At 31.2% G+C, this 16,554-nt stretch overlaps 1 protein-coding gene and 1 pseudogene across 1 annotated transcript; both read left to right on the top strand.

The window, feature by feature from the left end:
* Nucleotides 1–4,724: 4,724 nt before the first annotated feature.
* Nucleotides 4,725–7,396, top strand: LOC114375148 (glucan endo-1,3-beta-glucosidase 14-like). Its single transcript, XM_028332898.1, has 3 exons — nucleotides 4,725–5,093; nucleotides 5,255–6,315; nucleotides 6,786–7,396. Exons 1-3 carry the CDS (start codon nucleotides 5,030–5,032, stop codon nucleotides 6,858–6,860), a joined length of 1,200 nt encoding a protein of 399 aa, XP_028188699.1. The 5' UTR covers nucleotides 4,725–5,029; the 3' UTR covers nucleotides 6,861–7,396.
* A 4,104-nt stretch (nucleotides 7,397–11,500) lies between these two features.
* LOC114375756 lies at nucleotides 11,501–13,370 on the top strand (annotated as a pseudogene).
* Nucleotides 13,371–16,554: the final 3,184 nt, after the last annotated feature.

Below are 16,554 nucleotides of genomic sequence, written 5' to 3'. Positions count from 1 at the left end.
ACAACCTGCCGACCAGGCAGCAAGATTTTTGAGCAATGACACGCACATATCCCACTACTTTTTCTGTTGATTTAGATTTAACATATTATGACACTTCAACCAGAAAAAAAAAATATATAAATAGAAATTAATGTACCTTCCAAAGTTCCACCTCATATATACAGGTAGACTTCTCATTCTGTCCCCTGCTTTTCAGCTCAAAGTTTTTTGGAAGCTATACATCATTTCATATATAAATGATACCAATTCAGTGAAAGCACTAATGCTAAATAATTATCATTGTCGATCGACATCTATAGTCCAAATTTTCTGCATGTGATCACTTAGAAATTAAGCATCTAATCCCTTTCTCAATTAAAATATGCATTTACTTATGATCCTGTGTATATATTAGAGATCCGAGGTTGTTTGTCTGACTTGAATCTTTTGAGTCAATTAAGAAGACTTCGGAGGTATATTGTTTATAATAATGAATTCTCGTTACAAATGAGCAGTTGATATTATTAATTATTAGGTTCTAAATCTTCTTTTGCAGTAGTCTTTCAAGGCTTTCTTAACTTTATATATACTTTTCATGTAGGTTATGTGTCAAACTAAAACATTGGAGAGCACAAAAAAAACTAAAACATTGGATAAATGGATATTAATATTGGTGTTCTAAGCATGTTTTTTTTTTTTTTTAAACGAGCGAAATTCAGTTTTACTTACCCGTATACAGGATATAGGATAACGGGGGAGTTAGAATTTTCCCAAAATGAATACAGTACAGTACAGAACGAGGGGTAGGAATAACATCCCAGCTAGTAGCAAATAATGTCACTAAATTTGTGAATAATTAATAATAATAATAATTATTATTATTATTTATGATGATGAAATGTTTATATTCTTTGATAAATTAATATTTTTCGTTTTAACTTTTTTAAACTATTAATTAAATTATTAAAATTCATATATTTTTCTTTGACTTTGGACGCTGGAATTGGTATAGACTATTCTTGGTTATAATGATTAAAGGTTAAATATGCATAACAAGGTTACCTTGTTATTATGAGTGGAACTGAACTTTAATATCTAAAGTCTTGAATTTAAATTTTGTAAAAAAAATGTGATAAAAAATTTTAAAAAAATTCACTAAAAATGATTTCTCAATAGAAATTAATTATCAATAAATTAAAATCAGCAAAACTTCAAACCTATAATATAATAACTCTTGAAAAAAAAGTTAAATATGCATCCTATCTTAAATTTTCAGATTAATTTGAATATTGAAAAAGTAAAGTATTTAAGTGGCGTTTGGTATAAAAAAAGGTTAAAACTTTTTTTAGGAAAAAGTGACATAAGAAAAGAAGTTTTTCATATTTGATAAAAGAGAATAAAATTATTTTTCAGAAGATTCTTAATAATGCAAATTCTTGAATAAATGAGAATAAAACTTTTTCGTGGTGATTGATTGTTAAATTAATAAAACTTCAGTAAACATACATTTTTTTTTATAAAATTTGAACATTAATTAAATTTTATAGGAAACTTATTGTTACAAAAATTAATAATTTTTTATAATACAAAAATTAATAATTTGATTCAAAATGAAAGGTTTCCTATAAATAAATATCACCTTAGAGAAAACTAGCTATTCCCTAATAATACGCTATATGCTTATCAATGAAGAAAAAGAAAAACAAACAAACAAAATTTTCTTAGCTTCTCCATCAACAAATTAACAAGTTGGTCTGATGTCTATTGTACACCGAAAAGAATTCCTTATATATCCACTAACGAAGACTGCTTTTTGGTGTTTTTGTTTTAGGCCAAATTTTACTATATGCGTAAAAATCCCTCCCTCGTGCTACATACATACAACGCTGTTGCCTACAAAAATAGTCTTATAGTGTATAGTATGTCTAAGAAGTTTTGGTTTAAGAGAAATATATAGGTAAACAAATAAAAAACTAAGATTGTTTGATCAAAAGTGTCCTTTTACCCGACTAAAATCTACAGTTAGTTAGCCAACAAAAATACTATTCGGTTTTGCATAATGGACACAAAATAAAAAACACTCTACTCACCCAACCACACAGTCTTGGAAACTGTCGAATTTTTCAAATTAATTTCATCGTAACTTACTGTTACCAAACGTTTAATCTCAACTCTATATGCATCTATTTCCTCAAAATCACTACTACCAAATTGACACTTGGATGGAATTTTCCTTTCAATTATTTTTTCTATCTACAAAATTTGAAATTGAAATTTTATTTAAAAGATACAAATTTCTTCCACTCAAATCAATATAACGTCAGTTAATTAAAATTAATTTAAATATATATCTCGTTTATTTCCTTTATTTTTTTAAAAAAAAATCTTATCCTCCCAAACGTTAAATTAATCATAAATAATATATTTCTTCAATTTTTATGGATAATAAAAAGCCATAAATCAAATACACATTGTTTTAAAAGAAGATTTTGCTAGTGTTTGAACTTTAATTTCCAAACTGGCATCTAACTTAAATATGCGGTATCGCAAAAATGTATAATCTTTCTGCATGTCATTGATTGATGAGTGATTAGATATAAAGTACAAACAAGAATAAACGATGCATGAATATATATATATATATATATATATATATATATATATATATATATATATATATATATATATATATATATATATATTCTGTTCACCAAGACTATTAATTTCCATTATTGCTTTTAACGTCAGTGATGATTCTCTCTCTTATTCTCTTTATCAGATTTCTGCCATATCATCTCTCAAATTGTATTGGATCCGTAAGATGTCACCTTTTGTCAATAATGTGTTGCTTGATATGCAAATATAACAAATATAAGCTACAGTATATTGCATGATTCTCATTGAGAGTTATTTAGAAAATGGTCGTTCCACAAACCTCTAGAATCTAGACTAATTAAAAATCATTTAGTGACTCACAAGAAAGTTTAGAAACGTTCATGAAAAATAATATTTATTTGTATATAGCATTACTTAAAAAATATTCTCTTTTTCACATTCTAATTCATTTTGGCATTTATTATATATGTTGCACAATTAGTTGACAGAAAAACAGACAGATTGACTAACCGATGTTTTTCAAAGATTTTTAGCTTCGAACCATAGCAATGATAAGAGATTGGATCCCAATGCCCATATGGCAGAACCAACATGTTCCATAGCAATGCCCATATGCAAAATTGCTCTCTTAGTGCATGTAAACATGCAAATGCCCAACACTTTCGTTACTTTTGGGTTGTAGAACGTCTTGATGTCCAATAACTACCGTTTAAATGCTATCAACATTATATTTAGAAAATGTATAAAAAGCTTTACTTACCTTTGACTGCGAAATCCATTTCTTATCTGAAGTTACGGTTTTGTAACTTGAAGAATAAAGATATGATTCTCATCATTGTATATTTCTCTAATTAAGGGAACTTAACTGGTCAGTTCCCTTAATTTCTTGCATCTTAATGTAGGTTACTATATTTCAATTGAGTGATAGTTCCTTCTCTTGAGTTCATTTGACAATTGGAAATTGGTAAATTATGGATTAGAACTTGAAGAAACTTTCTATAATTAATTTTTAATATCCTAGGAATTTTTTTTAATAAATTAGTGTGGAAGCCTTGGAGGGTGATATGCATCCCAATAAGATTTAACACATTATAGTGCGATTCTATGAATTCCTTTGCCTAAAGCTTGTTTAAATTAAGGAGACACAAAAATTTCACTAGCTTTTTTTCTTTAAAAAAAAAGAGTTAAAAATAGTAATTAATTAAGTTCATCATCATTTAGAAGAAAAAAGTTGAATGCCCAGAAATTATTGGAATTAAATTGAAGGAAGTAAGTTGATCATTAATTACGAGATATAATCTAAATCTAATTCAATCTCGATTTAAGTTATATCTCTTTTTTTTTCTGAAAGAAAAAGAAATCAAGATAATTTTAAATTTTGTGACAACTTTTATATCTTTCTCAATTAAATACTAATACATTTTTTTTATCCATTTAATCAAAATAAAATTTAAAATAACTCAATAGTTTGGCGCCTAAATCTTAACTAATTCCCCTATATTTCTTAAACGTTACTTTCAATAAAACTACTATAAAACATCAAGAGGACTTTCAGAACCAGAACTTTATCAATTTCATCTAATTAAAATACTGAATATCTAAATACTAAATGGAATTCTGAAGTCAGACGTACATGATCTATGCTTTTGTTTGAAAATGGTACATTTTACATGGATATGTAATTGCGTATCCCGAGCAGAAAAGGACCCAATTGCTCAAAATTTTCATCATGGAGGGCATCTCCAAGTCAAAAAAGGGTCAGTTCCAGTAGACCTATTATTTCCTTTTCTCACAAAGACACTAAAATAAATAAAAAAAATATTTATGATGTAAATCATAGGAGATAGATCACGAATATCACAATTTTTTTGCTTCTTAATAAAAATATTTTTACTTTTAAATTTTTTACTTAATATTTTTAGGACCCTGGTTAGCATTTACCATGAAATAAATAAATAAAAACTGTATACTTATATATAGATTTGTTTAATACGGAATCTCTGATGATTAAGGTGGTCTGAATTTTACCTTACCTAAAATTTTGGGATCCTACAATGACTTGCCTGAAAGGCTCTAATATTTAAACCAAGCAGTGGGATTTCCCTTTGCTTTTGTTTGAAGAAAGTGGCTAAAGGGTGTTGAGGTCAAAGGGAAAATGGAAGTTGCGTGGGTTGGAAAGAGACAACCCAGTCCAAAAGAATGCAGCGTTAAGAATATATAAATAAGGAAACCAAGCCAAACGAAAAAAGACCCCCAGGTACGGTAATAGCAAATGCAATACTACTAAGGCAAGCTAAAGAACCAAACACAAATCCTCTCATTTACCTTGTCTCTCTGCCTTCAAAATTTTCAAACAAGAAAAGAAAGGAATTCTGCTCCAATATAATTACCTCTATATCTATTCCACAATCTCAGATTCTCTTCCTAGCTCACAATGGTTACATTCTTCAGAAATTTGGCTTTCAGCTATGCTTTTCTTGCAATTTTTCTCTCAGCAGGTACCCTGCTTGTTCTGTTTTTCTATGCCTCTTTTTTTTTTTTTTTTTTTTTGCATATGTTGTTATAATATTTAGCTATAATAACTTGAACAAATATTGATTATTGAGTAGTTGTACTATTTACTAACACATTATTTCATCGATTGTGCAATCAATCACAGGTATTGGAGTTTTTCTAGGTGTTGAATCTTTCGGAATCAACTATGGCCAAGTGGCCAACAATTTGCCGCAACCAGACAAAGTCCTTGAATTGTTGAGCACCCTTAACCTCACAAAAACAAGAATCTACGATACCAATCCGCAGATTCTGACTTCTTTTTCCAACTCAAACATTGAGATCATTGTGACAGTAGAGAATGAAATATTAAGCCAGTTAGATGATCCTCAACAAGCACTTCAATGGGTGAACAGCCGCATCGTACCATACCTACCCGAGACAAAGATCACTGGTGTTCAGGTTGGGAATGAAGTTTTCACCGATGATGACATAACTCTCATTGAGCACCTTGTGCCAGCAGTGGTGAACATTCACAATGCTCTAGCTCAATTAGGCTACTCAAACATAAAAGTTTCAACACCAAGTTCCTTGGCAGTGCTCGATCAATCTTACCCTCCTTCAGCTGGTAGTTTCAAGAGTGAAATCTCTGGGATCATGTACCAGTTCTTGAACTTCTTGTCAAGCTCCAAGTCCCCCTTTTGGATCAATGCCTACCCTTACTTTGCTTACAAGGATGAACCTAATGGGATTTCCTTGAACTATGTGATGTTCAATCCTAATGCAGGAATGGTTGACCCTTACACCAATCTCCACTATGACAACATGCTTTATGCTATGGTAGATGCTGTTTCATTTGCCATTGCTAAAATGGGGTTCAAGGGGATAGAGGTTAGGGTCTCTGAGACTGGTTGGCCATCAAAGGGAGATGCTAATGAGGTTGGCGCCACACCAATGAATGCTGCAACTTACAACAGGAACTTGCTGAGAAGGCAAATGGCCGGTGAAGGGACACCTTTGAATCCTAGAATGAGGTTGGAAGTGTACTTGTTTGCGTTGTTCAATGAAGACTTGAAGCCTGGACCAACCTCAGAGAGAAACTATGGTCTCTTTAGGCCTGATGAATCCATGACTTACAATGTAGGGTTGTCTGCTCTTGCAACCTCATCAGCAACAACTTCCTCCTCCTCTTCAATTTCTCTTGCTTCCTCTGGCACTAAGATTAAGGTAAAATCATTGATTATAAAGTTCTTTTTCATCATTGTATTAGTTACTTAGCTTGTAATGCACAACTTACATGATAACGAGCGAACATGTATGCATATCATTGTAAAGAGGGATATATGTGTAATTTACAGATTGACCCATTTGTAATTAAGTAATTATATATTTTATTAAAATATTTTCAAGTATTCTATTTTGTAAACTTTATTGTGAATAATATATGTAATAATGTAAAAGATTTCTACATTGTCAAACAATAACAAATTATTTTCCGTTAATTAATTTTTACGATAATTATTTTAGAAATTATATATATACTTTAATTTTGATTGGTTGACTTTTTTTTAACATTACATAGAAATTAAACTCTAACCTTTAATATAGGTTCTAACTTTTATATAGAATTAGTACATATGACCAATTTCAATCTAATTATTTTCTTTGATAATTTTTTATCCTTTAAATCAAAACAGGTAACACCATGGGAATACAAAAGCTTGGTGAACTGGATGTTTGTATTTGTGCTGATTTCAACCCTTTATGGGTGAAGAATATCCCTATACTGTGAAATTCATGTCAATATTCCCATTAAGTACAGTTGGGATTTTACTTCCTTCAAGTGTCTAAAAGGAGATCCACCACCTAAACAAAGGCATTCTGGAATCTCAAGTTTGAACATTAAAGGCAACCAACCTATTTTGCAGAAGATAGAGACCAACAACACACTTTCCAAACAATTGGGCTGCAAAATCAGCAATACAACAAACAAAGGAAGAATAGAAATCAAGTGGAAAAAAATGGAAGATAACCCAACGTCTTAATCAAGTGGCTATGCTTACGTCCACTTACCCCACCATTAGTCAGTAGTCACATTCTAGCAACTAGCATGCATGTGGCGGTGACGGGAAACTGAGCTTATTTTAGGTAGACAAGGGACAAAAGCCATCTCATTCTTTCAATGCAAGATGTTGCAGAAGAATAAATTCTAGTTTCAGCGTAATTGCTTTGATTATCAAATACGAAATACATTATGTTGTATGTCGCTTATGTAAAGTTAATTAATTTCACTTTTGTTTGCTTCCTAGATACGACTATATTCCTTAAAAATGACAAGTGAGAGATTATCATAATTTTAAAATTTGAGAATTGAATAGTAGATAGGCTTCCAACTTTTATTTTTTATTAACTTAGCATAAAATTGACATAACCAAAAGTAAAAAACTTCCTGATTTTTAATTTCATCAATGTAAAGAAAAATAATTAGTTGGCCCAGCTGGAAGAGAAAGTATAGAGGCTAGCCTTCTCTGTGGCTTTGCCACATGCAATATGCATCACCTTATAGAAGGTGGAACCCATCACATTAAGTATTTTGTATGTAAACTTATAGTATGTCCCAAGACTATTTATTTGGGTACATTTTTTAAGATTAAGATTCCTTCTCTCTTTAAGGCTTTGTTTCTATTATCCTCCAGAAGTCTAGAAGACAATGGGGCGGTCTTTCTTTATTCCCTCTGCCAAATAAGCATCAGCATAAGGTCATTACCGCCCCTTTTCCAAAGGTGCCTTTATCAATTGTTTAATTACTTGTTTAATTAATTTTCTTTTCTCTTTAGACCTTCTATTTTTCCTGTCTTAAAGAGGTATAATCAAACCTCAGCCATATTAAAAAGTGATGGAGATTGGTCTAGCTCTTTGACATCATCTAACGTGGAGCACATGAACCCCTCAAATTTAGTATTTCTTTCTTTTCTTTTGGGGGCATAAAATACAAGGGCAATTTTCAAAGCATCCACCAAGAATATTTGTGTTCTCGTATCATGGAGTTGAACATTCTTATTTGAAACTGTATCCTGAAGACATGTGATGTGGCAACATTTTGGCCTTCTAGTGATTTGATTAAAAAGTATAATTAGACGTATCCCAAACAGGGGTCCCATGATTTATATCTTCACCATGTGAAGTGCTCGTCTATTCTAGACCCTGAAAAAATGTGACCCTTGTATTCTTAAGGCCATACTATTTCAGATTCTCTTTCTTTTGCCAGGTTGCTAACCCATCCATTCATAGCTCAATTATACTGAACAATAACTCATAAGTTATTTTGTCTATTTTTCTCATGTTCGGGATATGTTTTTCTATTATTTGTGCTCTATTGAACTGTAGTTTTATACAGCACCAGATCAATCTATCACCTTTGGAACTTCAACATGGTCCTGCTGAAATTTTAAGAAGCAATGGTGACAAATGTCAAAATCATTTAAAAACTTGAAACGTGCAGTAGCTTTTAAACACTGACTTAAAAGATGGATAATGTTAAAACCTTTTCCATTTTTTTTCCTTATGGAGAATGTGCAATTAACCATGTTTTCACTTTTCAGCGTCTCAAGCACCTTTATTTTTTCTCCTCCAATGTCTCAAATACGATTACTATGGGTACTCACAGAAACAAAAGTCATTTAAGTATTAATTAATGTACACACAATTGTTACATAATTTGCCCCTTTTACAAAACTGAATTGCGTAGTATTAAACTGTGCTACTATATATATTTTCCCTTTATACGTATACAATCCATCCACTTGGCAAACAAAACTGGGACATCACAATGAGAAAAAAATTATCATTTTTTTCAGAATATAAGAAAATTTTCTTATGTTATAAATTTCTGGTGTTCAATTTCTACGGATAAATAAATATACGCTTATAAATACCAAGCCGTTCAGTTCATATTTATATATCTTGGATTAATCTTAGTTTTTCTAGTTCTAAGAATATTGGTACAATCATTCAAGAAAATAATTTCCTCTTCAAGAGCAATTGCTGGGAAACATGAGAGGAATAAAAACCCCACATAAACATAAATCCGAGACTTTAGACTATTTGGTGTATGGGTCCTTATGCATATTCTTATTCAATATAAAATTTCTTTACTTGTACTTGCCAGTTGCCATTCCAGCATACATATAATATCAAGGTATCACGAATTTTGTCAGGATTAGGCTTCCTTAAAGTGTATAATTAAATTTAGAGGAAAAGATAATAAATCTCAACTATTTTGTAAGAACCAGAAAAATTGTTTTCTTGACTTTGCTTCTGGCAAGTTTTGTGTGTCTCTCGCAAGTAGAATTGAATAACATAGGAGTTCAAGTCAATGCCCCTTTATCCTTTTATGTTACGTCCCACGATCTTCAAAGGAAAAACTACCGATCGATGTGCAATACTGCAATACCAAAACTGCACAAGGAGATAATGCCAGTGAAATGTGAGGTTCTGATGAATTCTGATCAAGCCTAAAAGATTGATCATCACATTTTTCAAGGCTTCCAAAGGAAATTGGCTAGATTTCCAATTGAAATAAGACCTAAGACAAGTTAATGAAATTCTACAAGATGACAGTTTCTTTTATGTTAAATCAATACGATTTATAAAGTAATCATTTTCTCTTTAATGTTACAGCCTAAACAAAATTTGGATAAAGCAAGAGACCCAAAGGCAGGAATCATATATATGGACTCGATCAAGGCCATTCTGTTTTATATTTAGTTGGCAGCGCAGTACTCTATTTAATTTAAATTTTATGCATATGTTTGTTTATATTTATAAGAGTCTTTAACATGAAGTAATTAATATTGCAGATCTATAGATGTCATGAAGCATGGATATTAATTGGAAAACAGCTAACCCTCTACCTGACTGTAACTAATGAGTGCACATCCGAGAAATGATTAGGTAGTTTTGGACTACCATGTGTCCCTAATTATAATTCCAATTAATTTTTATGAGACATGCATTTAAAATTTAAAATTTAGAAGAAATAATTATTAACACTTGGTTAGATGTCATATAGAGATCAATTAAAATTATGACGGTCTTGGACCACTTTACATCCTCAGTAATTCCCCTTTGTAGAGAATAAGTTGCTCTTCACATTTCCACGCTTTCAGTGTATAACATGATGCTGAATGTTCTTAGTTCATGTACTGATACCTGCTATAAGATATATAGATATAAATTCTCATTTAGGTTACTTTTGTGGTGTGGATGTCACGTTGTTGCACAAGTCTGTTGGACGCATCATTTTATTGCGCAATTGCATGTAGCACTATGCATGCAAGGATCGCATGATAATATTTGAGTGTTGTTTAATTTAAGCAATTATGATTATATAAGTGACTTCAAATTTTGTTGATTACAGTGTCTCACTATGATTATTTTTTCTAATATAAGCCAATCATGTATGCCTTTGGTGACTACATTAATTTGAATCCTTGACTTTGTGGATCTTACAAGATATTTATTCTCTATATAAATTAGAGTAAAAGATTTTTTTTTTCATTCTCTTAATTAGTTCATTATCTATATTACGTTTTTTTTATCTCCTTTGAGAACGAGAATTTTTACTCACAATTTTTTAGAGTAATTTTTTTTCTTCTCACTTTTCTCATTCCTATGAGACTTTTTTATTTTAAATTATAATAAAAAATGTTAATAAATTAAAAAATTCTTAGCCTTACAAAAAGTTGAACCTATCCCTATCTAATGTTATCTATATAATTAGAATTAGAGTAAATAGTTAATTTAATATCTGAATTTATATTTTTTTGTTATTTCAGTTTCAAAAATAAAAAAAAAACAATTCATTAAATTTTATTACAGTTTCATTTAAATTCATGAAATTTATATCTTTTTCTCATTTTGATCTCTAGTTAATGGACTTAAGTGATAATAATAACATAAGTTTAGGGACCAAAATGAAAAAAAAAAGATAAATATAAGGGATTTCAATAAAATGCTGACAAAATTTTGAGACTTAATTAAATTTTTTAATTTTAAGAACTAAAATGATAATGCGATACAAATATAATGACTTTTGTGAGTTTGTATCTCATTAAATAACAAATTGACCTTTTACTCTAATTAAATCTCATATGCATTAATTTCAGAGTGAGGTTTATTAAATAAGGACTGCAAGTTGTATGATTTTATAATTTTTAACAAATCTTAGTTAATAAAAATATAATTGAGAGTGTGTTGTTAAAAAATTTCTTGATTGTGAAACCTTCAATTGATCAATTCATCCTATCCAACCCTGTGGGCTACATGTGGGCTTTTCTAGGGGCCATCTTCCTCTAACCCAAAACAAAAAGGTCTTTTTATTCAGCTCAAAATTGTTCCTCTTCAGTTTCCAGCGAGTGCTTAATGCTTATTCATGAACTCATTTTGGCTAAGGCACACTGCAAAAACATTCTCTTCGGACGCACCCTCATTGCACCACAACCTCATTCTCGCATTGAAATAATGCAAAACCACCTCCGAAATCCGTCAAATTCACACCACATGGTCAAGACCGGTCTCTGCAACGCTCCTTTCACTCTGAGCAAGCTCCTCGCAGCTTCAATATTAGACATGGACTACGTAGCTTCCATTTTCAGTTACATTCAAACCCCAAATCTCTTCATGTTCAACACAATGCTCAGAGGCTATTCTGTAAGCAATTTCCCCAACAAAGCAATTTCCGCAACTGTGAACAATGCCCTTTTGCATTTCCATTGTGTTTGCAAGAGAATTGAAGATGCACTTAAACTTTTTGATGAATTTCCTGAGGGAAATGATTTGGTGTCTTGGAACACTTTAATGGGTGGGTGTGTTTCTGTTTCTCAGCCTTGTTTGGTTTTTGATTTGTTCTGAAAGGTGTGTTGGGTTGGGCTTGATGCCAGTGTTGCCACTGTCTTGAGTCTTTTGTCAGCTGCTGGTGACATAGGGAACTTTGGTGTTGGGAAGTCTCTCCATGGATACTGCTTCAAAATTGGATTTTGTTCTAATTTGAATGTCATTACTGCATTGATTGATTTGTATGCAAAGACGGGTCATATCGATTTGGCACTTCAAGTTTTTGATGGCATTGCTGAGAAAGATGTTGTCTTGTGGAACTGTTTAATAGGGAATTATGCAAGAAATGGAATCAAGGAATGAAGCCTAATTCTTCAATTTTGTCAGGGCTGCTCTCTACTTGCCCTGCGTCTGGATCTGTACAAGTAGTTCATCATGTCGCTAGTTTTGTTGAAGAGCAGAAACTAAAACTGGATGTGGTTCTCGGAACAGCTCTTGTTGATGTGTATGCTAAATGTGGCTTTCTAGATGAGGCTATGGACATATTCGAGAGGATGGAAGATAAAGATGTGAAATCTTGGACTGCCATGATTTCAGGTCTTGGAGTTCATGGGCAGCCAAATAATGTCATTAGGCTTTTCAATAGGATGGAAAAGGAGGGGTTTAGACCAAATGAAGTCACGTTTTTGGCGATTCTGACTGCGTGTAGTCATGGAGGGCTTGTGGTTGAGGGGACGGAAATGTTTAAGCACATGGTTCAGGAATATCGGTTTTCACCACAGGTTAAGCATTATGGATGTCTTATTGATCTCTTGGGTCGAGCAGGAATGCTACTGGAAGCACATAAACTAATTGATAGCTTGCCAATTAAGGGTGATAAAACTGCATGGCAACACTGCTTTCTGCTTGCAGAATCTATGGAGATGTTAAATTAGGGAAGTGTGTGAAAGATGTGCTAAAGAGCATTTATACAGAGAATGCTACAGATTCCCTCCTCATTTCTGGCATTTATGCAGTTGCTGGAAGTCACCAATTTTACAAGAATGCAAGAAATGAAGCAAATGAACTTTAAAGTAGCAAATTATGGGGTACATGAAACCGAGGGAGAAAGTATGGTCAAGGAGGTTGGACTCAGCAGAGTTGAAATTGATAATTAGGCATGAGAATACTAAAGGTTAACGAACAAGTGGTGTCTCTATTACACTAAGTGGTGGCCCTCTATGAGTCTATGGTGCACCAAAACTCCATTTGACATGTCTGAACACAGCCAGTTCCTCATGTAGGAACACATGGTAATACAATTTTGATTGAATCCGAAGGTGGTATGGAGCACTAAGTTGGTTCCATCTCTGCTTGAATTTTCTGTGATTACTGTGAGAAGGCATATATATTGAATTTTAAAGTGTCACTATGAAGTTGAAGATACTTTAAAGTGATGCAACATCCTATACTACTGTATTTATAGCCCTAAATATACCTCACTAGTAAACATGTCCTTTAATTGCAAACATCCATACCTCCACAAAATAAGACCTCCAAAATGATTGTTGGAAGGTTTAATGATCCACTGACAATCCTTACCACCAAAGCACACTCTCTAACAGAAAATAGAATTCTACTTCGTTTAACACGATCCCTCAAACCCATACATTGTAGGTGGCAATCTTCATAGGTCACTATTCTTTCCTCTTGTTTGACTTCTCTATTATGTCTCTATCTTCCATCTGTAGAAGGACTCAATTGTAAGTTGAAACCTCCTGACACTTAGTAATCCCACACCCTTGGCCAAAGCCCAAATTTTCTCCGCCACATTCCTTTTAATTTATAATATTATTTTCCTATTACAAAATATGAAAATCAAAGAGTCATGCTCCAAAACCACATGAGGTACCTACCTGAGACGCCTTAGGAGCAACTAAGCACTCTCCATAGAGGAAATCTTTGTTTTGTATGTTGTCTCAACCATTACTATCTATTTTAAAATGAAAGGTTTGCATATTGTTTCAGCTAAATCAACTTCTGAATTTAAATTAAGAGATAAATAAATAAAAAATTTAAAAAATTGAATGAGATAACTAAAACACAAGTTCAAACAATATAGATAGTTCGATAGTAGTAGGTAAATTAAAGTGAAACATATATACTGATATGTAGAATAATTATTTAATATAATTTTTATTATCATTTCTTTATTATTATTTTACTTTGTTATGAATTTTTGACCTCAAAGATCCAAGTCCAGAGAAATTAAGTACTAAAGCCCGCGACATAACCGAAAACCAAATGCCCCGAAAACATTAAAAAAAAATGTTACAAAACTCACATATTGGCCCGACCCACTAAATTGGTCCCATTATTATAAAGCCTATACTAAATGATACTACTAAATGGCCCAAATCAGTGTAAATATCATACTCAGAGTAAGTCAAATTAATGCTAATAAATTGTACTTAAGTAAATAAACTTAACCGAAATTGGTGGCGGTAAAATAGACGCAAAAGATTAGGGAAATTAAGGAAACATTACAAATATGATATAAAATAAAATAAAAAATGAAAAGCGAAGCACAAACACGAGGCTAGGATTCACAGGAACAAGGTTGTTTTATATAGTCTTATTACTATTTTATTTTTTTCGAAATTCTATTAAAAAATTTGACAAAGTACGGTGTTCACACTCATCATGAGTATTTTGTGGAAAACTGGAAAATCATATTGTCTTCCTTATTGGTTTATCACTTTGCCGTCATAAAACCATCATTATATAATAATTTTTTTTCATAAATTTAACAATTCTAAAGTCAAAATAGAATATTTTAAAGGATAAAAAAATAATTATAATTATTACTTTTTTTTAGAGAATATAATTGTTAGTTAAAAAACTGAGATTATACATTATAAATTATAAAGTTGAAATCTCAGCAGTTACCATATAATAAGACACTTTTCTTTTAAAATAAGTTATCACTTTAGAGCACTTAAATCTCTATCTTACATTTTCTCTTGTTACATCATCACTCACGTGGATAACCTTCTTTCTCATCTTTAGCATAGTGTCATACACTTCAAGAGATGTGAAACCCTTTGATATGATAAATTGTTGAAGTGCTGTAAGCTTGTGTCAGTGACTCAATAGAAGTAAAAGCATGCAGTGTTCAATGAACTGGAATAGTAGCTAGGTATAATCAAGCATTATATATATATATATATAATATACATTTTCAAAGTCTTATACTAGATACATGTCTTTCTGTCACCTTGGTTTTTGGATCACATTTATCAGTTACTACTGTTGTGGATAAAATTGCAGACAAGGAATCGATGAAAATTGAAATTCCGATCCTCACGTTGCAAGTACTCTCCACTGGCATGATTTGGTCGGTCTATTCAGTGAAACGAAGCAAAGATTTTGTCCTTGAAGATGTTGCCGACCATTTTTTGAAGATTAAGATTCAAGACTAAATTGGCTGAAATGCTTTTCAAGTGTTGGCTTCGGTTAACTGAAACTTCGGATCTCCAAAATTCTTTTTGCTAACCTCTTCTTGCATGTATACGTTGAGGTTTTTTATTCGGACTTGTCCACAAGGATCTGTGTGCTGCTCATAGAATCATTATCCAAACCAATTTCAAATGTATTTTTCTTAACAAAAAGTTGCTTAAATATTCTATGTGATTGTGTGACCTCTATATTAGTCAATAAATATGATTGTTGAATAATACGAGTGATATGGGACTTTGTCTCTTAAATAAAGTTACATATTTAATCTTTGAAGTTGTAGATTAAAAATATGTAATTAAACAAAAATCTCACTTAAAAATGATAAATCAAACAGAAATTAATTATTAATAAATGTTTCACATCAATTATAATGATGATAAAAAAATTAAATTCCATAATTATAATAATATTTTAGTTTAAAAATTATTAAATAATGGCCATTTTAAGTTTGAAAAATTAAAATTACTATTGTTTGAGGATTTGAATCCTCTCCACTTTCTACCTTCTCTACATCTTCCTTGTCTTCATTTTTTTTCTGTTAATTCTATTTTTGTTTCCTACTTCAACGGCATGAAGGTAAGAGAGGATCTAATTTCATTGTTTGATAACGTCGTCAAGTATTGAAGTGACTATTATTCGATAGTTTCTAAGATTAAGATGATAGTATTTTATTGACTTAAAAAAAAAGATGATATTTTTATGATTTAGTATTAAATTAATTTAATTATGCTCATAATTTTAAAGTTTAATTCCATACTATATAACTCCAAAAACTGTAGATTCAAACTTTGTACGAACAGATTTCGGATAAAAATTTCCATGAATCACCATTAGTGTTTGGGATATTTATTATTTCATAAGTAGTTTGGTCATTTAATGTATTTTGATTTACTTAATTTATTAGCATTTTAAAAACATATCTCTCAGTAGGATTTCTATCATAAGTTACATATAAAATAAATAAACTGATTCCTTAGACGAATTCAAAATAATTACACATAAAATGTTTATGTTTATTATACTTTTAATTGAATAGATGATTATTAATCATTTTATTCCCAATTCGAAGGTTGAAAGTAAAATATTTCAAATATTCTCGTGGAAATTAACACTGTTTTAATATTGTAAACGTCA

Source organism: Glycine soja, chromosome 11, assembly GCF_004193775.1.
Source record: "Glycine soja cultivar W05 chromosome 11, ASM419377v2, whole genome shotgun sequence".
Classification (NCBI taxonomy): Eukaryota; Viridiplantae; Streptophyta; class Magnoliopsida; order Fabales; family Fabaceae; genus Glycine; species Glycine soja.
The sequence above is the reverse complement of the archived record's forward strand: the minus strand, read 5'-3'. Positions and strand labels throughout refer to the sequence as shown.

Coding starts and splice junctions, on each gene's coding strand:
- LOC114375148 (XM_028332898.1), top strand. CDS start 5,030: ATGGTTACATTCTTCAGAAATTTGGCTTTCAGCTATGCTTTTCTTGCA. Junction 5,094..5,254: donor TGCAATTTTTCTCTCAGCAG/GTACCCTGCTTG, acceptor AATCAATCACAG/GTATTGGAGTTTTTCTAGGT. Junction 6,316..6,785: donor CCTCTGGCACTAAGATTAAG/GTAAAATCATTG, acceptor AAATCAAAACAG/GTAACACCATGGGAATACAA.